Genomic DNA, 25,707 nt, shown 5'->3' with positions numbered 1-25,707 from the left:
TGGATGTAGTTGTATGTGTGTGTGGGTTTCCAGTGTATATCAAAAAGTAATTTATCATTCAATCTTTTTAACAGATTGCCCTTACCCTTGATTACCGTTCAGTACGCTGAAGAGGGCTCCTTTGTGGCCGAAATACGCGTATTCATATTCACCTTTCTTATCCTCTCCTTTTTACCTTTTACCCCTTCCTGACTTGCGGCGTTAGCCAAATAATCTCATTTTTACTTTGATTAGAAAGGTTAACTGTTTACGGCTATTGGAGTTTTTCATTTATTTAATACTACTAGCCGTAAGAGGTCAATTCCATCAATCCTGTGTAACTACTTAAAGGTTTAGGAAAATGTGGGAGGAAGAGTCTATATGGAATATTCCATAGCATTTTACAGGGGAGGGATTTGGCTGTAAGATTTGGTCGGATCAGTGCTAGTCCCTATTCCAAAAAGGGAAAGATGGAAACATTTGAGGGCTAAAGAACAATAATTTTGATTTCAGATGCAGCTAAAGTGGTTCTCAGTATCATCCAGAAGATGATGGAGAGCAAGGCAAATGATTACTTAGGGGATGATCAGTTGGGGTTCAAGAAGGGGAGAGGCATGCCTGACACCACTGCAGCAATGAGGCCATTAACAGAAAGGATCATAGAATATAATCACGATTTACTTGATTGTTTTGTAGATTTGGAAAATGTGTTTAATAGCATGGATTTGGTCGAATTAATGAGCGTGTTGCAGAAATATGAGTGGATTGGACGGATTGGAGACTTATTCTACACAATGTGTACTCGTCAACTGGGCTGTTCGACATACATGCCGATGAAATGGTTTACGAGGAGGCATGGCAACTACTAGAAGCGGAATAAGAGTTGGTGCAGAAATCATAAAATCAGTTAGGTTTGTAGACATTAAAAATTAGTTTGCCAAACACCCAAAGGGTTTGCAAGCATTGTTGAGCTCAAAGGAAAGTCGGTACAATAGGTATTGGATAAGAATAAGAGTAAAAAAAAACAAAAGTTACGTGGTTTTTGAGGAACAGGGAAGCTACGTTGTATATTAAAATAGGTGCTCAGAAACTAAAGCAGATTGATGTATTGAACGATTTCAGAAGTATTTGAGATCAAAATGGTCCAAGTAGTAGCGACATAAGAGAAGAATCGCAGTCGGTAGAGAAGCCTTGACAAACAGGAGGAGATTAATGACAGAGACGTTGAGAAAAGGCTTTGATATGGAGTGTGATTTAGAGTTTTGATTCAAGTGTGAGATGAGGAGGAAACATGGTCATTGAGGCAGGATAATAGGCGTGAATTGGAGGCTTTTGAGATGTGGAGATGGATGGTGTGGAGAGATGATGAAGTAAAAGGAAAGGAGAGCAAACAACAAAGCGCTAGGTATGGTGGGGGAGGAGAGGGGAGAAATCCAAATAAGGCAGGGATGATGCATGCAGAGTAATTTGATTGGCAACGGGATGTTGGAGGCTGTGATACAGGGGAGAAGGTGAGGCACGCGAGGAAGGGGAAGAGGCAAGTTGGACTGCATGGAGGAAGGAAGTACGCATAATTAAAGATAGGCTTATCGTAGAGTTGGATGCCACATTGTATTTTGTTTCGACATATAATTAAATGTATTGCCGTCCAGTCTGTGTCCAACCAACACTGATCTTAAACTGCAGAATTACCATTAATAATATAAATTTTATTTTTTCATAATTAAATCCCACAATTCACTGTAAACTCATGGGTGCTTATACTTATTTCCCTTTTTCTTTTGTTCCCCTTGTTGTGGCACATTGTAGTTCACATTTCATGTACTCCACGAGGTCCTCATTTACACTCGTCAGTATTTTAATGCTAGGCATTACATGAATTCTTAAAAAATATTACTTTAATTTTTCAAGGTCTATGTCTTCATAGTTATTCTTTACAGTTGCACTACTCACTGAGTCAGAGTTTTCTAGAGTTTTCCCAGGACTAAGCCCAAAGGCAAGTGAAATTCAGACATTCACGGTTTCTCCTGTTTGCTCTATTTATGAGCGAGCATGCCATGTGATTATTTGCCTTGGCACCTCCAAAGCATCATCCCTCATTATGCAGTGTTTTCTTTCTTCAGCAATTATCTGCATATTCAGCAGCATATTAGAGAGTGAACTATTGCAGTTATTTAATTCATACTCATGTCTGAATGGCAAATGAGGTGCATGGATATATGGTTCTATGAGAGTGGTCCCATAAGTACCCGGCCTGCCCTAGAGATGGCAGTAGTTGTTTGAAAAATATCACTGTGTTAGAAAGTATACAATCTATCAAGCATATGTTTCAAGTTTGAAGACGCCACGTAGTTAAGTATTTGTTTGGCAGCCATCAAAAGTGAACGTTTCCAGGGAATTTGTGAAAATAGAGAAAATTGGTCATCATTATGTGATACAATACTTTTATTTGAAAGGTCTCAGCCCAACCAATATAAGAAACTGAACAGGACTCTACTCGGGGTGAGTCTGCTCCTTCATTTACAAACAGTAAAATATTGGGTAGCACAGTTTAAACGAGGCCTTACGAGCTGTCAAGACGAGCATTGCATTGGTCGACCAAATGAGGTGACGACTCCAGAAATGGTGAAGAAAATCCACAAAATGATACTGGATGATCGTCATCTGAAAGTGCACCAGCTAGCAGACATAGTAGGCATTTCAAAAAGTGCACTACATTACATATTAACTGAAAATTTGGATATGAGAAAGGTGTGTGCAAGATGGGTGCCGTGTTTGCTCACACTCGAGCAAAACCAGTGTCGTGAAAATGTTTCAATTGAGTGTTCAGGAAAGTTTCACAGCAACTGAGCAGAATTTTTGTGCCGTTACATAACTATGGATGAAACATGGGCCCATTACTTCATACCCGAGACAAAAGAACAATCAAAACAATGGATTCAAAAGGGAGAACCGGCTCCAAAGAAGGCGAAGACCGTTTCATATGCAGGAAAGGTCATGGCATCGGTTTTTTCGGATGTGCGTGAGATAATTTTCATTGACTATCTTGAAAAAGGAAAAACTATCAACAGCGAGTAATATGCAAACTAATTGCAATGTTTGAGCGAAGAAATCAAGCAAAAACGGCTGCTGCATTTGGCAGAGAAGAAAGTGTTGTTTCATCAAGACAATGCAACAGCTCACAAATCCGTTATTGCAATCGCCTAAATTCACGAATTATAGTTTGAATTGCTACCTCATGCACCCTATTTGCCAGATTTAGCCCCCTCGGATTATTTCCTGTTCGTTAACTTGAAAAAATGGCTCTGTGGTCAAAGAATTTCCAAACGTGAAGAAGTGATGTTGGCAGTTAATTGTTACTTTGAGGAGCAAGACAGTTCTTATTATAAAGAGGGCATCTAACTTATTGAATATCGCTGGGAAAAGTGCATAGAGCGGAAAGCGGATTATGTTGAAAAATGGATGCATTTTTTTAAACATTTTGATGTTTTCTTCGTTGGGTCGGGTACTTTTGGGACCACCCTCGTATTTGCCATGACTGAATTTCACAACATCTAGATACAAGTATTTCCAAATTAATCTCATGGAGAAGTGAATGTTTGCCAGGATCAATGTCTCTAATCCTCTTCCATACATTCTTCTGTAAATGTAGGTCACACACTTCCACGTTAATGATGTGCGAAATTTTAATAGACAAATGAAAATTTTCCAGCTTAGGAATTCAGAATAAGGATTAGGAGCATGCTTCAAAGTGTGCACACTCCCTTAATATTTCCCCAATTGATGATGAAGCTGATTGAAGACGGAGGCAACAACTATGGTCATGACACACAGCATCAGAAACAACAAGTTGCACCTCGCATTGCTTTTGAACATTATTCATATTTGTCAGTCCAAAATTCCTTCGAATGGAGTTAAATTTTGCCTCCTGTACGTGACATCCATCGGGAGAGTGGGCAATTGACTCACAGGACATCTGTTGGCTTATGAAGCTCAGGTTATGTCCTTTAAACATTGAAATCCAAAGAAGGGAAACATTAATCATTGTGTCCAATGAAAACAATTTTTGTACTGCATCTTCTAGGTTGTTTCTAGAAATGGATTTTAAATAGAAAGAGAGAGGGTGGTGGGTTCATCTTAAAAAATAATTACTATAATTTGCAGTAAATTGAATGAACTACTTCTAAGAAACCTCCTAACCTACGTATCTACATGGGTAAAGCATCTAACACACGAGCTAAGCTACATGGCCGAGCTACTGTGGTCATGCATGGAAATATTACTCCCGAAATAGCAAAAGTGAGACAACTTACATCGAGAGAAGTGAGGCAGTACCAGCAGAACACATGCTTGCAACGTTTGCACATCATTTGGGCACAACCTTCATCCTTCTCGATGGGAACACTGCACATGGGACAGCACTTGATCAGCTCCGAGTCGGGAGGAACTCCCGGCGGGAGGAGCAGCTGTGCTCCTTGATTGGTGGCGCCCCAGTGGCCCCGCCACAGCTGGGCGGCCACGTCGCAAGACATCCCGACGTGAGACGGCCTCCGACATGCCGAGCAAAAGTCATAGTTGCACGTGGGGCACACCACTCTCTGCGGTGGGCACATGCAGAAAGCGGCAGGGGTCGCCTTGCTCACCTCCCACGGCTGGCAGGGTGTGCTCAGCGGGGAGGAGTCGCTCGCAGGGGCGTGGATGGTGCACACTGTCTCACAGCCAGCAACGGGACACCAAGTGCGATTTATATCCAGGTCAACCTCTGGAAAATGAAAACAAGTAAGTGAACATTCGGAATCCTACTTTCACAGTTCAGTGAAATCTCTTTAAAATGGATTCAGAGCAAATAATGTTCGTCAAAGTTGATCTTAGTTTTCATGAAGCCTATATACACGATATACATGTATGTTCAAATTTTTTTTGTAGAGTGCATGTACTCTTAATAAACTTATATAATACTATATTACTCTATAATACATACATATATATATATATATATATATATATACATACATATATATATATATATATATATATATATATATATATATATATATATATATATATGTATATATATATATACATTCAAACACGAAATCCCGCCAAACGGCGAATAAATACTCATATATATACAGAAACAGATATAAGGAAAAGGGATAGGAACACATATAAAGGACGAACACAATAGAGGTGGGGAAGGCGGAATCGAACGGATCACAAGAGTAAAAATATTTCCTCCACCGGGACTCGAACACCGGATCTTTCCACTTGCCGGGCGGATGCTCTTAACCACTTGAGCTATCGAGGATAGTCAATTTACCCTGAGATCCGTGGGTCTAATATGTCGCCAAGCGCCCCGATTCTTTCAGCCAAGAGATGGCGTCAGGGGGCAGTTTCACCCACCAAAGGAGAAATAGACAATACACAAGGAAAGGAAAGGACGGTGGGTTAGAATTCATACAACATCATACAGGAAAGGAACAGTGCGTTTCGTGGCACGCATAGCCAGAAGAAAGAGATGAGCCACATTGGCCAAATATATATATATATATAGTGGGTCGCGGTAGTCCAGTGGGTAGAGCGTTGGACTGCTGACCAAAGAGTCCCGAGTTCGATTCCCGAACTAGGCACTCTGGGCACCTGCAGCTCCACCCAAGCTAAAGTGATTTTTCGGGTACCAGGGAAACCATAACCGGCACAGGGAAAGGAACTGGCCCCCCTACCCTGATGTGTGGATTTCACACGCCATATAGGGCTTAGTACTGGGTGATCTCTACCATCACCTACTAAACCGACCTTTGGGTTGATTACTGTGTTTATTGTTTATATATATACCTGTATATATATATATTTATTTGCATATATATACACAAATATATATACAAATATATATTTGTATATATATATATATATATATATATATATATATATATATATATACATGTATGTATATGTACTATATATATATATACACACACATATATATATATATATATATTTATTTATTTATTCTTCATACTTATCCTAAGACTGGATGGAGTCCAAAATGAGATGTTAAGAAATAAAAAACTTCCGAAAGCAATCATTTTACAATACTATACTTTAATATAATGTTGCAGTCTCTAATGCACCCACTCTAAAACTGCAAACGAAAAACTTTAGGATAACTAAACAGTCGGTGAATGAAATAAGTGCAGGGCGAAAGAATGTCCTGTACAACAATTGAATGTGAATCAAAGCCGAAAGATGTGATGAAGTTGAAATTGATGAAAACATTTGCCATTCTGGTGAGAAATCAATATGAGAAATAGTATTCATATGGCAGCTCTCCTTTCTGTCTATTTCCATCCTTCTCCACCCTCACATTTCAAAAGCCTCCAACCTACGTCTAAAACCTTGCATATATCATCTTGTAAGGCTCAAATATATGCCTATCACCTTGCTTCAATGACCGATTTGCACTAATTTTACCTTAACCTCCAGAGATGGTAAACCATAGTATATTCGGAAAAAATTACTTATTGAAAGTTCTGAGTGACTGTGGAGTACATTTAAAGCTACATGCATATAATACACGCATAAAGATAGCAGAGCAAATGTAAGCATGAATGGCAGTTTGGTTTGAAATGAAGTGTGGTGTGATTCAAGGATGTAAATCTAATCTGGCAGCTCAATACATACGTGCAGATGCATTTGTGCGAGAATTTGCAATGTGGATAATGGAGATGGATTGATGAACAAGTGAAATAAGCAGAGATTTTATGAAATCTACCTGTTCTTTAACACATACATTGCCTACATGGTTCGGCTGGCTGAGAGCCCAAAATTATTGCAATCATTAATGGTAATAATTTAACCCTGACAATAAATGTTTTTACATTACACAGCTTTTCAAAATTGTAGTGTCCAAGTTAAATTCTCTCTGATCATCTAAATTTGAAGGTAGATTAGATGATAACACATGCCAACATGCACTTTTAGGCTCTTCTGAGCAAGAATACATCCTTGCATGTCAAGCACTTTAAAACACTTGGGATTGGTCATGGGACAAAGATCTGTGCTCAGGATGCAACACATTTGAACACGTTTTCTAGGTTACTTCTCCTAACTTTTCCCCCCATTCACCCAACTCCCAAGCTGCCTCATTCCCGAATACATGCAATCTCATTGGGTGCTTCTATTGACTCTCCACTACAAGTGCCATTGACAAATGCCAATTGAAAAATAAATATCTTGCTGGAAAGTAAATTCATCTGGAGATGCTCCATAAGTACTTACCCTTATTGAGCCTAAAACGGTGGTGTTTCTGAGTGAGATCTGAGCCAACTAGACGTTCAATCTCCGCTATGGTGAGGGCTCCCTGAGCAGGGCACTGTGCATCTGGGCAGGATATATCATACGCTCCTTCTTGGATTTCAAAAGCTACATAGGAACTCATGCACTGCAAGAAATGCAAAATCAATCGTAAAAATTAATTTACAAGGCTTACATTGAAAAATATAAAATGTCACGGTTAAATTTTCACCCCCCATTTCAATAACATGAACATCTCTGGGCCAAAATGACTGAGATTACATGACATGCATATATATGGCCCTTGAAGCGTGCATTTCACTAAAATTAAAAAAAAACTACTTAGATTATCAGACATTATAGCAATTATAGCTGGGCTAACATTCCGCCACAAACATGTGGTCTTTCATTATTTCATGCTTATGAAAACATAATGGATAAGACTAGGAAGGCCCAAAATGAGGGAGGTTAACTGTATAGAACTATTTTCTGCATTTATAGACAAGAAAAATGATGCCATATAGCAGCATAGCTCTCCAGACACTCTTGGAACACCAGAAAAGCAGATCTCTAATTTTTTCTGCACGACTGTGTACTTGCTCATGCCACATGACAAGTGTACTAAAGCATATTTCCGATCAGGAACACTAAGGACACTGGCACTTTTGGGGAAAACATTTGTGCAGAAAGTACCTAAATTACCTTAATGTGCAACAGTTATGTAAAAACCTAGATCCTAGAAATCATACATTATTATATACTCAAGTACTTTAACCACAATATATCTCAATTTATGTATATTCCGGACTTTTCCCAGTTATTCAGGCCAATGTTTGATTCCTCCAGGTGGAAATTTCAATCATAGCCACTTTCAGAGTGAAAATTTGGCAACTCAATGAATACCCTCAGGACTCTGATCACTACGGCACAGTCCGTCTTGAGAAGAAGTACAGAGATATGTTCATCTTAAAATGCAGATACAATGGTATTTTTCGAGCGATGCTCATGGGGACTATTGTGTCCATCACGCTACAGCACCATGCCGTGCCAGCACAGTGCAATTGATAGTACCAATAAACCTCCATGCAAGAGCACTTTGTACCATTGTTTAAAAATTAATATTTAAAAAAATTTCACTAAGAGAACCCTGAAGCAGTTGGAATTCACGCATTAGTTTGTGACGCATGAGCGGCAAAATCATGATTGAAGACTATTAAGCAATTCAAGATACTGACATTTTAGAATTGTAACTCAATGGCATATTTTTTTGAGGATTCCTGACCCAAAAAATCACAATTTCTTTGTATTTGGATGAATTCCTTTGATTTTACAGATTTTCTAAATTCCACCGGTTCTAGAACTCTTGAAAAAACTTTGAGATCCATTTATATACGAACACGATTATTAGAATTGATTGCATTATTAGAATACATTAGTTTGAAAATTCCTTTCTGGGTTTCAATAAATTTAATGCAAACCATTTATCTACATCCCTGCACCCAGACATCTGCATCTCAAACTTTTCCTAAGCATTTTTGCTTCTACATTTAAGTGCAATAGATATCGAATAAGAATCAATGTAAATAAAAGAAAGGTTATGAGATTTTCCAGAAAGAGAAAGGTTCAGCTTAACATTAAAATAGGAAGGTAAAAACTAGAGCAGGTGGAACAGGTTACAATTCTCAGAAATGTTTTGGACCCAAATGGTCAAAGTAGTAGGGGCATAAGAAAAAAAAATAGTACTAAGCAAAGAGGCTTTCACAAGGAGGACGGGGTTGATGACGGGGACGTTGAGTAAGGGTGTTAAGAAAAGACTCATCAAAACTTTTAAATGGAGCGTAGCTATGCACGGCGTGGAAAAGTGGTCATTGAAGCAGGAGGATGGACGTAGATTGGAGGCTTTTGAAATGTGGGTGTGGAGAAGAATGGAGAAGGTGAAATGGACAGCAAAGAAAACAAACGAGGAAGTACTTGGTATGGTGGGGGAGGAGAGGGGTTTGTTGGGAGCAATCCTATGGAGGCAGGAAAAGTGGATGAAGGGGGTGTTGACCGGCAGTGGGATGTTGAAGACTGTAATTGACGGGAGAATGTTAGGAAAACAAGGAAAGGGAAGGAACAGGATAGGGATGCTGGACGGGATGAAGGGAGGAAGGAGGTACAGAGAGTAAAAAGGGACTTGTTGTAGAGTAGGTTGCTGGATATTGTTTTGTTGGGAGATAGTTTATTGGTAGTTGAGTCCATTCAAAAACCTACCTTAAACCACATATTACCAAATAAAAATAATAATTTCAGAAGCCTACCATAGAAATACTTGAATTTCATTAATATAATTTCATTTTCTCATAGTTAAAAGAGCCCTTGAAGGTTTGCGCCAATTCATTTCACTTGTGTGTCTCAACTAAAAGCAGAGCCAAATTGTTGGGATTGGGTTGGAGGGGTACACACCCCTGGAATAAACAGAGTAGGTTAATAACTACAGTAATTAACCCAAAAATTACAAATGTGGGAGCAATACCACATAAATCTATGATATGAATGGTTTTCCTTGAATGTTCTTGAATGAATTGAACCGCGCTCGCTTCCATCAAGCAGAAATTAAAAGGATAGACTTTTCATACATTTTTCCTGAGAAAAAGGTTTATTGAAAAAAAAAAAGAATTTTTCCATGAGATGGGAGCATCATTTGGATTGGAATAATACAAATTCTCCCTCAAAACTCAAATGCGCTGGTAATCAAGGGATAGCTATTGGAGGATTTTAATTCCCTGTCTTCATCATAAGTGTGTGCTTACGGTCGTCTTCTAAAATTGTGAGAGTGAGCACACGTCATCTGTTCTTGATTAAAGAGCTACTGACACCTGAGAGAGTTTTTTCTTAAATATTTGTCTCAGATTGTTCCAGGCGGAAATAACAGAAATCCAAACTTTGTGGAATTGGTAGTTTATCATTGGCAGATGCACACCAAATCTCTTTTAGAGCCTTTTTAATTTTTTTCCACGGCAGGAATTTGGGGCAAATCAGGAGTAATCCTGGAGTGTACCCTAAAATTTCAGAATACTGTTTGCCACTGTCCTGTTAGTTGGCAGTAGTGACAGCCATAGTTTGAAGAGTATTCCACAGTTAGCAGCATGATGCCAGAAAGCGATATCACAGTGCAACAATAGTGTAAACATAGCAGCTGCATTTACAACGTGCACCACAGAGGAACAGCATTCCCACATTTGCTGGTTGAGAAGTTAAAAGAGGAGAAAGATTGAAATTCATCAATAAATGAAAGCTGGTCATTCATCCCTGCCACTCCAAATTGTTGTCCACAATAGAACGTGAACAGCATTACTTCTCCAAGAGATGCCTCTTGATTGGGCCTGGCACACTGAGTTTCGATGCCCCTGGCCTTAGTAGCAGTTGAAGCAATAGCTTTTCTAGAGGTATCAGCAATTTTCAAGTGCTAAGATACTTCTATTGCACAACATGGAGAGTAGACATGAAAACAATGTAACTGTGAATCTTTTGCATTGAAGAAATTAATGGTTAAAAATATATATAACTTCAAGGTTTCCATTTGACTCTCCCAAGCATCATAGCTACTTGTTTTCACACATTATGAGTGGGTCTTGTGGTCTCAGACAAACTGAGGTTTATAAGTTATCTCGAAAGACTTCAAGGAAAAACTCCACTCACCAGCTATGCTTCCTAGCAAGGTCCCTTCCAATTCATTGTTTTGAAAACTCTAGTTTACAGTTCATGGGCATTGGCAGGGGCAGTGAGGAGGGGCCTTGACTTATTTTTACAATTTATTTTAGTGCCCTGCAAGCCATTGCAAGTGTGTGTGGCTGGGGGTGAATACAGCAGACTAATTTTTAACCGAACATGACCCTACAGCAGTCAGACAATGTTATTCTGATCCCTTGTTGTTCGTGGAAAAAATGACATCTCAAATCTATCTAGTCTACACTTGATTTCTCTAATATTATTGACTATTGATCTAATGTTCTCTCCTACTGTAGTACGATGGGGTAAACCAGCCCCGGAACTCTAAACTTGAATTATTTTACAACTTCTCTCAAGTTTATTCCCTCAAACAGTGGGTGTGGCTACCTAACAAATTTGCTTCCCGCCAATGCTTGGCGAGCAGAATATTTCCAAAATGTTTAACTCGTTGGATTGGGAAGCGTCCAAGATATAATTCCCAATCAATAAATCATTTGAAATCCTTGGCCCCAAGTTTACAGAGAGAGGCTCCGGAAGCTTCAACACTAAGCAGGACATGAGCCCTCGGATACAATGATTAATGAGAAAGTGACAATCACCACCTGGTGGAGTAACTATCCAGATGTTGTCCCTGCCCCACATTCAGGTCACCTGCGAGATCTGAATGTTGCTCATGAGCAGACCAGAGTTCTACCCCCTGGACTACCATGCCTTCTGAGAAGCAGACAGACGGCTGACGAAAACTGTGATAGAGGAGAGGGCGTTGGGTAAGCGATGCGGATAGGGCCAAATATTCAGCATTTTGGGAAATAGAGAGGGCAGCAGAAGGTTTGTACAGCTGAGTAGTAATTTACAGCAATGTGGGGTGTTGGGGTATTTTCTGTCATGTGAAGTGCGGACAAGAAGCGTGGCAGGGGTTACGGTCAATACCTTAATCGACTGGTAAATTACTACAAATAATATGGTTCACATGTTCAAGCCTACATTAAATAAATGATAGCGTGATACAAACATGGTCAAAGAAAATTAAAACTAACTATTATCATTTTATTATAGCATATAATTTTTATAACAAGGATTTCCATTTAAAATAGGCTCTCTTGTGAGTATTCCGAGTGCCTCACACAATCTTAGATCCTTGATACAACGCTTAATACAAGTCAGAGAATGCTGTTGATTCAAAGGGACTAATGGCTTATTTCCAAAAACAAATTGATATTTGATTATCCCTTGAAAGCATTTTCTACTGAGAGCATATTTATGGGAACTTCGAAGGTCAAAGTTCACATGCACTAATGATAGGGGTAGAACAACTAGCTACAGACTGCGATTCATTAGAAAATAAGACTTCATCTAAACCTAAGAAGGCATTATTATAACGATACTTACGTCTTGACAGAAAAGGCAGCCACAATGTTGTATTTTAACCACCAATGATCCAGGGACATTTTCAGTCAAGCACAATTTGCACAATGAGAGAGAGGAAGGCACTTCTAAGGAGCTACCACTGTCACTTCGGTCCATACTCATCGTTAAACCAATATTATTGCAACTCTCATTCCTATCTTCCGCATTATCTTTAACGTCCACCTTCGAGATGGATCCTGTTTCTTCGTCATCTCCATCCTCCTCCTGGGAGACGGCCTTCACTGTCGGGAGCACTGGAGTCACACCGAGGGAGAGTCTAGAGGCTGAGAGGCTAACCAAAGACGAGCACCGTGAGCAAGAGACACGCAAACGATTTATAGGTTTCATGGGCCCTTCCGTTTCACTGCTGTGCTCCAGGATGCCGGATCCCTGGCCACTCGCTTGGAGGAGGAGGAGGGGAGAGGTGGCGGAGGGGCTGAAGGAGGAGGAATTGGTTGAGGTGCACGAGGCAGAGAACTCTCTCCGCAAAGGCAACAGAAGGTTGCGGGTGGAAGCCGATATCTCCCTGGCTATCAGGTTGCGGGAAGAAACAAAGGGTCGCTTGCACTCCTTGTCCTTCCGAGGAACATGCTTGTTGGATTGGGTACCCCTTCCATTTTGACTGAGGTAGCCCAGAGCGACCTTTGCCGAGCACTGGGTGGGATTAACTTTCTGGGGTGGATCTTCAATGGCCAAACTGGAGAGGCCCATGGCAGTCTCGCACTTCCTGATTGTCAAGTCCGGATGACCAACCTTGGGATGGCCCAAACTGGTGCAGCTGGCATCCCTCTTAAGCGTCGTTTCCACCTCCGAGGGTGCACTGGGGAGCCCATGGGGATTCGGCTTGGGAGGTGCATCGGATGAGGGGGTCTGAATGGATTGGTGCGCCCGATTGCGACACACCATGGAGCGTAGGCTAGGCATCGGAGGAGGAGGTAACTGTATGTAAGACGTACGGGGGCAGGTGACTTCGAGGCGTCCCAAAGAGCCGTACGAAGCAGTCAAAAGGGATGATGAGCACTTGTTGTTGCAGGATGCTGCGGGATGTGTTGTTTGGCTGTGGATGGATGGAATGGCATCAGCTCTGGAATGGGGAAGGATTCCTATCACTTGTCTCTCCACCTTCTGCGGTGTTTTGTCCACCACCTTTTCTTCAGGAGTGAATGATACGGCTTTGGGCCTCCACATGACTTACAGTGTATTGATTCTCAAAATCTCTCCTGTTTCTGTGATGCCTCGTTAAAGCGCCTCCAGGCGCCGCCTATGGAACAAAGAAGATTATCCCAACCATCAAATTTACTCTATGAGCAAAAATATTAACACACTGAGAAGAAAAAATCATTAAATGCCTATTATATTCAAGAAATAAATTTCAAGAGTAATTCTGCTTCCACAACATTATGCAAGTACTTGCAGAACTACATACACAATAGTTTTAAAGACAGTGTTTGAACTTTAATTGACATTAGACTTCCTTTTCGATTGTCAGCCCTCAAATCAAGCAGTGTTCTCGAATAAAATTTTACGTTAAGTTAGGAACCACATTAAGCACAGCCTTTTAATGCAATCGAATGATGGATACCAAAATTTGAGAATATCCAGCCGTGAAAACAGATTAAATCAGGTTCAATCAAACTACTCTTAGTTATTACATATAAATATTCTTGGTTCTCCAGCGACCGTGTTAAAATTACACCATGAAAGCTATTTATATTCTGTAAGATGCATACGGCCACCTTAAATTGGTGCTTGTATCTACCACCTCCCAGCTAACCAAATCCAAATGGTTGCTGCATTTCATAATTACCACGAAAGGAAACAACGGCGAAATCTCGACATTTTTCAGCAAAATGTTTCACCAAAATACATATTTCCAGGATTAAATTCGCTCGGAAGAGTATAGCTACAGCACAATCATCATGACAAACGCCCATGTTTAAGTAGATTTTAGAACCAAAAATTCACTTCGAATAAAACACAATCCGCAATTTTGAAATATAAATATACCAGTGAAAATTTTCGGTTAATTAACGGGATATTATGGTAAGTTTATGCTCCGCCATCGATAATTTTGTTCACAAATCATTAAAATCTATCATTTCCGTTGAGTACAAGCGCTTGAATTGGTTGCGATCTTTATGGTTATTATTTAAGATAGTATTTTTGACATTTCCAACAGGTCAATATTAACATTTTTCTCGAAGTAATAATTAGGCAGCTTTAGGGTACCATGAGAATAGAAGATACCTGCACATTTTATGCTAATGTTTTCCAGTAGCAAATTCCAAAAGGGGTCACAATTTCAGAGTGAAGTGAAACCAAAATTTCAACATAACACATCGCTTTAATTCTACGAGTGAGGCGAATCATACGGGTACACTAACAACGATATCTAGAAACTGGGTCATTTAGGGGCCATTACACTCATACATTTTCAATTCTAATAAATTTGAAATAACACCAACGAAATGCATTTGTAATTCATAAGTACATGTCAAAATCAAACCACACGTATATAAAAATGGCATATTTTGTCCCGAGTTTATAATTGTCATCAATGTGTATTCATAAACAAACAAAATCAAAATGAGACTTACCATTCCGTTTTTGCAGTTTTAGCACTAGCAGTGGCGTTTATAGATCGTGGGGACGAGCAGCAATAACCAACAGCTGCAGAAGTCGCAGTGGAACTCTGTGAGGATTATAAATTTCATTTTAACGTCATAATTAATTGACGCAGGCGTATTACACTTTCTGCCGTTTCCGTCACTCTCCGCTTAAGTTGAGTAACTCCATGCGCAAGGCATGTTTCAAGGAGAAACGATTCCGTCGAAGTCAACATTTCTTAGGAAATTACAATGTTTCCGAGAAATAACCGTGGGGGATAATGCGTTATTGAGAACAAATTAAGAATTAGAAAATGTTCACATTGGGATAACCGAAAATATATAATTTGTTTCACCACTAATTCTACTTCAGCATACGGATATTTGCTGAGAATTAATTGCATGATAATATTTAACTCGACATACTGCAGCTAGATGATTGCATATTTTAAGCTATGTTGGCAACACCTGTACATATCGTCAAAGCTTCTCCAAATTGATCTTCAACCACGGAAAATCTATTATAACGTGCATGATATGAGCATATGTACAGGGCAACTTTAGATATCAGTTACTAGCTCTCGGGAAAAATATACTCAAGAACACAGATCACAGTTGTTACAAATCAAGAAAATCTTACATACTTTTAAATTAAAACCTTTATTCAATATTCAAAAAAGCTATGGAAAAAAAGTGCGTAATGATGTTTAGGCAGACAGGAGAAGGCTGGTCACTTATCATTAAATGCCAGTGTGTAAACTGTACCCGATTCCTGATGAGGACAATGATTAATATTATTTCCGTTATTATTTCCGATGGATGTGATGATCAATTACTTTGAATGTGATCCTACAGTCACAAATTAAGCATATATATTCCAGTTTAAGAGAGAGGAAGCGACGGGCTGAATAATTTCAAATGAGAACATCTTAACTCTCGTTTACGGTAACGGCATAATTGGCCAGAATAATTTGCAATTAAACTTACCCAAGAGGATTCTCCGTTTCACTGAAAATCTTGCAAGTACTCTACCATTTGCACAAGCTTCATCCAAACAATAACTCTTGGCAAACGGTTACAGCTACAAAATAATCCAGCTCACAAACGAGTTCCAGTGAGCCCGCCGTTACCCCAGCAGGAACGGCGATGACTGCTGGGGAAAGCGAGTGCTGAGGCCAGAGCTGTAACGCTGGTAAGCACCCTCCTCTCGTCCCATGCCTTTATCGCACCTATCCCACGACATCCACCGAACGACGTCGTCCTAGACTGAGTCCTCCAAGGCCTATGCCACGTTGCCAGGTCCCGTATTCACGCTGTCTCAAGGAGGAAAGTTGATTCGCGGAGTGAATCGTGGGATGGAGGAGTTGGGGTGGTTGGGTGGGCGGAGGAGGAGGGGGGGAAAGAAGATTATGGGCTCGCGGGGTAACAACTAGCATCGGCGGCCCACAGAAGCGTGAAGCCATGGGATAGGGAAATAAACTCAGCATAAGCAAAGAGAGGCAAATTTCTCCACAAAATTTAGCCAACATTATTCCTTTTCTTATTAAAAGAGCGGCAATTGAACAGGAGAGACCGAAGGTACATATTTTAAATAAGTAATTTTGAACGCCCATTATTTTTAGATAGGATGAACTATTTATATTTAGATGGGATAATTTGACTCAAATCGGGCCACTTGAATGATGGAGGTTGAATTTCAACCTGTGATAGCAAATTGAATAATTAATATCTATCGCTGTGGGTGCATACGGAATAAAATGAAGGAAAAAGTCAAGAGAATTATACATATTCACGTAGTAGGCGTACGTCGCAGAGCTGATGCTCGGTGCGTCGTCGTGATTGGAATAATTATACTATGAGCGAGCCACGGAGTATAAAACCGTGGATATCATCTCCAACACCGCGACGTTGAGGAAGAGAGGAGGTGGGAAGGGCGCGTGGGACAAGGAAGGTTTTGGAGATCGAGAGGCGCTCACGTGATCGAGGTGTAGCGAGGCGGCGTTGGAGATGGTGGTGGAGGGGCCACTTTCCTTCTCCCTTCGCTGGATCATTATTCCCGCGAGGAGAGTGGGCAAGTTCAGCAAACCGTCCTTCGGAGAGGACGTCAAACCGTGTGACCCATTAGAGCGTTTCGCAAGAGCCGTCAAAAGGCTACACTTGTTTTTTTTAATGTGGATGCGTTCCATGCGAGCGAGCAACACGTAGCGAGAGGTGGGCACAGAAAGTGAGAGATGATGATTTTGGGTCTAAATATACATTCTCCCAAGTGACGATGAACATAGCATCGCCAATTTTGCCTGATGATGTGCACTTTCTCTGTGGTATAAATAGCTACTCTTGTGGTATTTGAAGGCAGCATCATTAAGAGATGGCCTCCCGCAGAAAGCGAAAGCGAACCAAGTATCGTACATGCAGCCCATTATTTTTAATGCAGAATCTCACCAAAACGCATGCATTGCAATACACGTTAAGGCGGAAAAAAATTTGTGACTATCAAATGCTGTATTTCCGTCGGCAGAAAAAAATTGTTTTATGCCTTTAACGAAGTTACGGACGAAATGCATTCTGTCATTCAAATTTCCTAAAATGTTTGCTCGCTCTGCATACGAAAAATTCGATAAAAATGGATTAGGTCGTGATTTATATTGCAAGTAGATGTTACAATTATTTAAATTCCCTAAGGCATTTTTGTAATGGAATATGGAATCCACATATATTCGCCTAATTGTACCTCAATATAAATTATGTATCAACGAAAATAACACGAATAACCTAGTAGCCAGTAACCAGTAGCCTAGGGCTCTTCGATACATTGATCCAATTTTCCAAAATGTTTTAAACAGACAACTCAAATTCATGATATTAAAGTCATGGTGCTGTAATATTAAGCTAATTTTAAAAAAGTAAAAGACTCATCGTTAATAGTGAAAAAAAAAGTATTTCCAGCCTTGCTCATTGGAATCGATCATATACATGTATATTGTAAAGTCATTAATTCAGGAAACTTTTTTACAAAAGAATAATCGTGAAATTAAAATGTTGCTGTATTTTTTAAAACCGCATCTATTGGAAAAAGTGATAGATTTCAAATAATTCAGCAGTCGGCACACGCTTTTTTAACTATCGGTTTTCCCTAAAAGACTCAATAAAATTGGAGAAAGAATCTTCACTTAGCGCATTGTTTCACATTCAAATCGTCGACCGAGTCTTGGAAAAAGGGCTTCTGGTCTAATAATTCGGTGACTCCAACGTATTGCATTATAATTTTATTACTGTTATCGTAAATCTACCGGTTAAGTTACGTTTTGGATGGACACAAACTACCAAACAACACAACGACAATTTGCTTGCATCTCCTGGCAAACCACAAGCAAACATCCTACAATACAGTTAATCCCTCTTCATGCTTCCTTCCTCCCTTAATTCTGTCCAACATCCATTTTCTATCCCTGCCCCTTCCTTGCTTGTCCAATATTCTCCCCTCTACCACAGTCTTCAACATCCCACTGCCAATCAGAATACTCTGCATCCATCTTTCCTGCCTCCTTTGGATTTCTCCCATCAATCATCTCTCTCCCCCCCCCCGCAACACCCAGTACTTCCTCGATTGTTTTTCTTTCTCTTCACTTCCTTATCCTTCTCCACACCCATATTTCAAAAGCCTCCAAATCTATGTATACCTATCATCCTGATTCTTCCAGCCAGATTCCTCCCTCATAAATACTTCGAAATAGCCCATCAAAACTCTTCTTTCCACCATTTCCTAAACCTTTAAAGTAGTTCCCCGTGAATCTTGTCTCCCCCCACGTTTAATTTGATTTCAGTTCTTTCTATCTTGCCATCGAGTAAGTCTGGACTTAAGCCATCCTCATCTGCATCAAATTGAGTTTCTACTCGTATGTCTACGCTTACTGGCCCAAAACCTTTTTACCATCTCTATGTGTCTTCCTTATATGCCTTCCATCTCTCTCGAATCTCCTCTGGTTCAAATAATATTTTTTCTGACTTATCTCCGATTGTTATCACAGAGTCCCCCTTCTTACTTCTGGATAGTGCTTTAACCTTTCTGTATAGCGCACTAATTTCACCCTTCCTCTGTAAACTTGCATTACCATGACTGATATCAATTATTATTACTTATATTTACTGTATTGCTTTACTATAACTACAGGCTGTATGCGCTACCGCTGTAATCATTGCGTCTCCGTAGTTTTGTGGACTATACTATTTCTTTCACTTGTGACGTGAAGTATTACGCTGGAAAACGTTAAGTATATTGGATAACGCTTTTAAGGACATGTAGTTCACTTCTGACATGGATCAAACAACATTAGTTTTATTAAAATATTTACCACCAAAAGCTAGATAATTTCTCTGTCACATTCTCATCCACGGCGGAGGTCGCCGATACACGAGCAAGTCATTCGGATGGCCATTCCCGGTCGTATTGATTTTTACGTGGTGTTCCAAAATTGCTTTCTCCAACTTATAACAAATATATGAGCTCAATGGAAGTTGGCACGGGCAAGAGTTTTTTTGCCTCTTAGAACTTGGGCTTCCAAAATAGTCGACTCTTCCGAGAAGGTGTCTGCCTTTTTTCGTCGCAGCACGAAGCTTCGGGGGTTCCACGCGCGTAACTTCCCTGGCGCTTATATGCATCACATTTCCTGAGTTTCCCACGAGTTATGCCTCTTACGTTTACGCATTATTCCCTCGGTTAGTTTTACTCCCACCATCACATTTCCAATAATCCAGAATTGCAGGTAGGTGTGACTTACTTACGGCTTATTAAAAATATTAAATTGAAAAAAAGAAAATTACGTACGACCAAGCTTGAGCCTAAGGGTTCCCCAAAAAGTAAGCAGGACAATTAATTGCTGGTTAAAATAAAGGATAGGTTGACAGAGAGGTGATTTAAACGAGTTTATTTCAACGTTTTAAAGAATATGATAGTATTATTTTTACCTGCCGAGGATTTTTTTGATTTTCAACACCTTCCGACATTATGAAGATTTTAGAATTACTCCATTAATGCGGGGCGAACAGGGGAAGTGGGTTAAGTGGAGCAAGGCGCTTATACTATGCAAGTACTACGAGCAAGTACTTATACTATGACCATTAGTCCCAACACTTTTGAGCGAAAACCGACCGCGGAGCAAGCGTCTCCTTCGGCAGTCAATGCTTCTGTCCCCTTTCAGTATGCCATGCGTTGCACATTCGAAGAATTAAAAGTTATTGTATCTTCACTCTCCACCCGCGACTCTTTCCTCTTGAGAACACTTTCATTATATCAAGCTTTCAGCCACTCATTCAATCGCTAAAAATTACGGTTAAAAATAAATACTTATTTAATTTCCTAGCAAGGTCTTATTGGCCACCTACAGCCTTGGCACCAATTTATCGTTTTCACCTCGGCCACTAGCCTGATTACACCTAGCAGGCAACATAATTTTCAGATGCACGGCTGATGTAGGAAACATCTTAAACGTGGATGTCAAGCTCGTTACCCATGCAATCAAAAACTTATATAACCGAAAATTGTTGGCTGAGATTAATAATTATAATTCTTGATTATCAGTCTAGCCTTTGTACTAACTTCTTGAATGACCATCGCTCAAAGTTCCACACCGTTGGTCGTCGAACTGAGCTGCATGGTCAATGATAATAATATACTTTGCAGTAAACCAAAAGACTTTTCATGAACTATTCGAAGTATTAATTGCGAAAGCCAGCATGAAATTATTTATTTGATATAGAAGTAAGGCCGAATGTAAATAATATCAAAATCATTCGTAGGAAAGTACAGGGTCTGTCCCAAAAATTAGTAGAATGTTTTTTTGCCAATGGGAGATCTTGGAAAAGCAACGCAACCCACGTCAGTTAATTGTGGGCATTGACGAGTGTGCGGATTGCTGCTAGACTGGGCCCCTCGTTTGACGGTCACGTCACGAATTCACGATGCCACTTCCCATGGAGCAATTATGTGTGATTAAATTGTGCATTAATCTTGGGAGAACGGGTTCGAAGACCATGGCCATGCTTAAGGATGCTTATGGAGATGGAGAGGAATGCCCCAAGTGATGGTTTCCTGCTTGCAGAGGATGTTCTGGTAGGGTAGAGAGGAGGCTGACAATGAAGAATGCCATTGGATATCCATCAACAACACAGTGTGATGAAAACGTGCAAAAAGTGAGACACATGCTCAATTCTGTTTGACCCCCAAGCAACAGGGTTTTAGCAAAAGAGAGCAATATTCAGAAATCCACACTGAATTGCGTTCTTATAGAAGATTAAGCCATGAGATAGGTGTGCCAAGATGGTCCCCAAGGTGCCGCCAGAAGACTGATTGGGTGAGAATCCCGCCTTGGGCCTCTTCAACCACGGTGAAAGTGACCCGAATTTTTTAGAAAAGGTGGTTTACTGGAGAGATGACATGAGTCTTTGAGTACGACCCAAGTATAGCCCGTTTGAATTCCATTTTGGTGCACTATATTGTGTCTAAGATGCCATGTCGAGGTGCCTAGACGAGGGTCACGTTGATGCCTTACAGGAAGCATACCACAACTGGTGGAGGCACTGCCATTAGTGTGTCGACACATAAGGGGTGCTCTCATGAAGAATTTATGCAATTTGTACTTTGATCTGCAATAAATACTTTTCCCCAAATTCATTGTACTTATTTTTGGGGTAGTATTTGATTTTGACGAAAAGTGTCGTTAAAAGTTGCCAAGATTAGAATTGGTTGAAATAATGTCTGAGAAATTTCTCGGAAAAAGTCTCACGGTTCGTAAAGCAGCTCAAGCGAACCATTTCCAAGGGAAATATTACCTGCAACCTCAAAAACCAAATTCCTACTCCGGTGCAATTTCACAAATATAAAAGCCTTCCTGGTGCAGTATTTTTTATATGATGGCAGCAGCATTCGTGTTAATTTAGGAGGTGCGTCGACACCCAAGGTCACCACATCAAAATCTATGAAAAGATTGTGCTTTATTATAAAAAATCAAACTTACGATTGAAGGGGGGGGGGGGAATATCAAGTAATATTACTTTACTACTATACATTCAAGTACATATATTATACATATTTTTCTCTGAAAGAAGTATTACCTTTAAAAAATGCAACTGTTCTGATGATATCATCGGGATCATAGCATATAAACATTCACATGGTTTCCCTCTGAACTTCTAAAGACTTAATAGAACACTCCTGGCGGAATTATTACGAGAAAATCAGTTTGAAAATTGGCAAGACAAGGCGAAAGTTTAACTATCTGAAATGTGAGTGCCTTTTAAGAGTTATCTATTTTATTTTTGCGTTCTGTTATGCTGTCCAAATGTTATATATATATTTATACATATATATATATATATATATATGCATATATATATATATATATATATATATATATATATATATATATATATATATATATATATATGCATATTTATTTTGGCGGTAAAGTTCATCAGTATTATAGCTACAAACACTCATTTTCCATATTAAGAATAATTATGTTGAGTGTTGAGGTTAACTGAAGAAGAAATTTACATTGAAATGCAACAGAACTCTAAGAAATGTGTCAAAAAATTAAGAAGGTGCATGCCAAATGAAATATTAAGAAAAGGACATAATGAAAATTTTCAGAAGCATGGAACGTACCTACGGAATGGAGGGGATTTTTTGAGTCAGAGTAATTGAAAACGGTTCGCGTATTTGGATGAAAATAGGCATTAAGGGCAGAAGAAGTAACAGCATTAGAGAGGAATTGAGTGAGCAAAAGAAGCATTTATAAAGATGAGGTAACTGATTGCAGGTACATCCAGTAATGAGCACAATAAACAGCGTTTGAAGGGCGATGAAACTCAAGACGTTTGGACAAAGCAAATACGAAGAGGGATTATAATTACACTTTGAAATTGTTGCGTTAGCGAATGACTCTGTTAAAAGTCGCAGGCACGCAGTTTCTTTGAATTTGTTAAATAAGGGGTTGAATTGTATTTCCCGTTCTAGCGACCTTTAAGTGACGAGTTGAATAGTTCCGAAACCTTTGAAGGCTATTAACTATTGCGAGGTCGTGGCCGGCATCATCATTGTCCTTGTCCTAGCCGCAGGCTTTGGCTTCCCCTAATACATTTCTTGGCGCTATAGTTATCAGAAACCAAAAAGTTTAAAAATAATTAAGAAGGAAAGTGTTGGACCAAATCATCCTCACTATCGGAAATAAGTTATGCACGAGAAATTTCAAGCTTGGAGGTGCTAAAATAAAAAAAAATACATATTAGAATCCTTTGCCATCACATTCTTTGAACAATAAAGGTTTAGGATATAATTTACAATTGAATGTCGATAAGCATCCGCAATTCCCATTCGTTATCGTACAAAATTCCGCGTGAGCGCAGTTGCCGATAGAGGCTTTAAAGTAAGTACTGTGTACAGAAGTGAACAACGCATAATCAGAACATCCGCAGCCTTCGGAAGTAATTAGGGTGGAATACAATACAATATTCTTGTACACGGTATAATTGCTATAAGCAAGGTCGTTGTTATGCATTGAATGAGTCTATCAAACGTAATCTAAATAACTCGGAATATAGGTTGTCATGTTATCCGCCCACTCGCATTCGGTGGGCACCCTTTTGCGAGGGAGTGATCCCTGGAGCTCCTAGAATCAAGCAACACCGCCTGCACACGTGCATTTAGGCGGTGCATGCACGAGGGGGTTCTGGATGCACCCCTGCAAGGGTTTGTACACTTCCGCGATCTCGCCATTACTGCAAATCCCATTGGAGATACTGTGAGATTCGATGGTACAGCTTTTACTTTGCCAACTCACGCAATACGTGTTCTCAAGCACAGATTTCGGCGTGGAACTTGCCATTCTGCGAAGGGACACGCGCTGCAGCCACGACTCGGATGAATTTAAACGCGTGAAATTTCCTCATTGGGGTGCACCACACCATGCACGCTCTCGAAGAGTATTCCCATCAGTATTCCCCCACTCACTTCTACGACGAGATTAGAAATTAGGGAAAAAATGCAAAAATGCCTTTGTTGTTCAGTGTCACATGCGAGCATCTGTGAAAGGAAACTCACTTTCGGCGAAGCAACTACTGTGCCAAAAACTCCATGGTGGTTAAAAAAATAATTCAAAAAACTACTTGACAAATGCTAACCGAGCAGAGCGACAAAGCAGACGAATTAAATACGTCAAGCAGAGAGAGATGTGAATATGGTAGTAGCTGTATTTAGGGGAGGCGACCGACGGCTGAGGTCATTTGCGCCATAGGGGATGGGCAGGAAAGGATGAAGAGAGAAACTCGGCGTCGGCATTAGCCTACTCTTTACGAAAGGCGCCTAGGGGTCCGCAACGTCCCATCCGACGGACGGCGTACTCACTCAAAGTGCCCTCCACAAAGCACCTCAAGTAGGGATCGAGATACCTCTGAAAAATATTCAACACCGCTGGGATTTGAACCCAGGCCCTCTGGATGGGAATTCAGTACGATAGCCACCGCACCATTTCGATCCCCGTGTGAATGTCGAGGGTAACATAGAGATGAGGAAGGAAGTTGCATCCGACCATCCTTCGACTTCGTTACGTTAGGTGACGAAGCAATACTAAAATCAAATGAAAATTATATATAACGAAAAGGCTTGGTTTTTCCATGAATATGATGAAGTAAACTTCAATGTCTATTAATCACTCATTTATCAAGACATCAGTACTCCTCACCTAAAACCATTAGAATAGAACTCCAACGATGATTCATTATGGCGACCCTACAGCTTTGATCTCTTTTTTACGTCGGTAAGTGAGTTTCGATACCTGCCGTCTTCAAGAAATCTCAAGGGAGAGTCAAAGGAGCTATAAAAAATAGAGCCACCTATTCTCTGGCATCATTTGATGCAGTCACCATCCATTTCACGTTTCACGTCTTTACTAATATCATCATGATTAGCAGTGGTCCACCGGCTTAGGATAGGTTTTTGATGGACCCCGGCACTACGCGCTAATTACATCGTAAAATGGGACTAGCATAAAGCGAAATATCCTTTAACCCTATGCTACTTGTTTCAACAACACTTTCTTCAGCTCTAAATATTTTCTGATGCCCTTAATTTCACTCAAAAAGCCTATTCTATGCCTCCCTTCTCCTCATGTCACCACCTTCCGGACCACAAAAAACCGTGCTCCATATTAAAGTTTTCCTTTCCTAAACATCTTTACTTAAAGGTGCATGCCTCTTTGTACACGCTTCTTTACCTACCGCGATTGTTCTTTTTATACTCCCATGACTCTGCTCACCCGCCTTCGAAACAACAGTCTTTCGATTTCTTTAGAATCGCATCGTTTTTTTTTTTTTGATCCGTTCACTCCCCTCGCCTATCGCATTGGCTTTGCAACACGCTGAGTAATGATTGAAACTCCTAGGCCGACTAGGGCCTGGTCATTCGCAAATCTAACTCTTTTGAAGAGTTCCCAATCTACTTTCACTTCAATCTCCGGCCCTTCTCATGCCTTTCTTACCTCAGCGATCTTTGCCTCCGTACATATATGCACATTGAAAAGAATGAGTACCAATAAGAATAAGTACCTATCTTACTCCCCTGTCCAGCACTGCCCATCCCGACTGTTCATTCACCACCCGCACCATCGCAATCTGAGACAAACACAGATCCCTGGGAGTGTCGACGAAACCTATATTA

General features: G+C 40.1%; 1 protein-coding gene across 1 annotated transcript in view; it reads right to left on the bottom strand.

Annotated features, from left to right (window-relative positions):
- The window catches only part of LOC139696513 (uncharacterized), a 172,578-nt gene that overhangs the window by 7,468 nt on the left and 139,403 nt on the right, over positions 1 to 25,707 (bottom strand). The window contains exons 2-5 of the mRNA XM_071595303.1: positions 14,988 to 15,082; positions 12,373 to 13,651; positions 7,258 to 7,420; positions 4,293 to 4,741 (exon numbers count right to left, since the gene is read on the bottom strand). Coding sequence (XP_071451404.1) covers positions 4,293 to 4,741; positions 7,258 to 7,420; positions 12,373 to 13,578 — 1,818 coding nt within the window. The 5' untranslated portion in view covers positions 13,579 to 13,651; positions 14,988 to 15,082. The remainder of the gene's footprint in view (positions 1 to 4,292; positions 4,742 to 7,257; positions 7,421 to 12,372; positions 13,652 to 14,987; positions 15,083 to 25,707) is intronic.

Source organism: Hetaerina americana, unplaced genomic scaffold (assembly GCF_022747635.1).
Source record: "Hetaerina americana unplaced genomic scaffold, ioHetAmer1.1.p SCAF_7, whole genome shotgun sequence".
In the NCBI taxonomy this organism is placed as follows: domain Eukaryota; kingdom Metazoa; phylum Arthropoda; class Insecta; order Odonata; family Calopterygidae; genus Hetaerina; species Hetaerina americana.
This window is presented reverse-complemented; position numbering and strand designations above follow the sequence as displayed.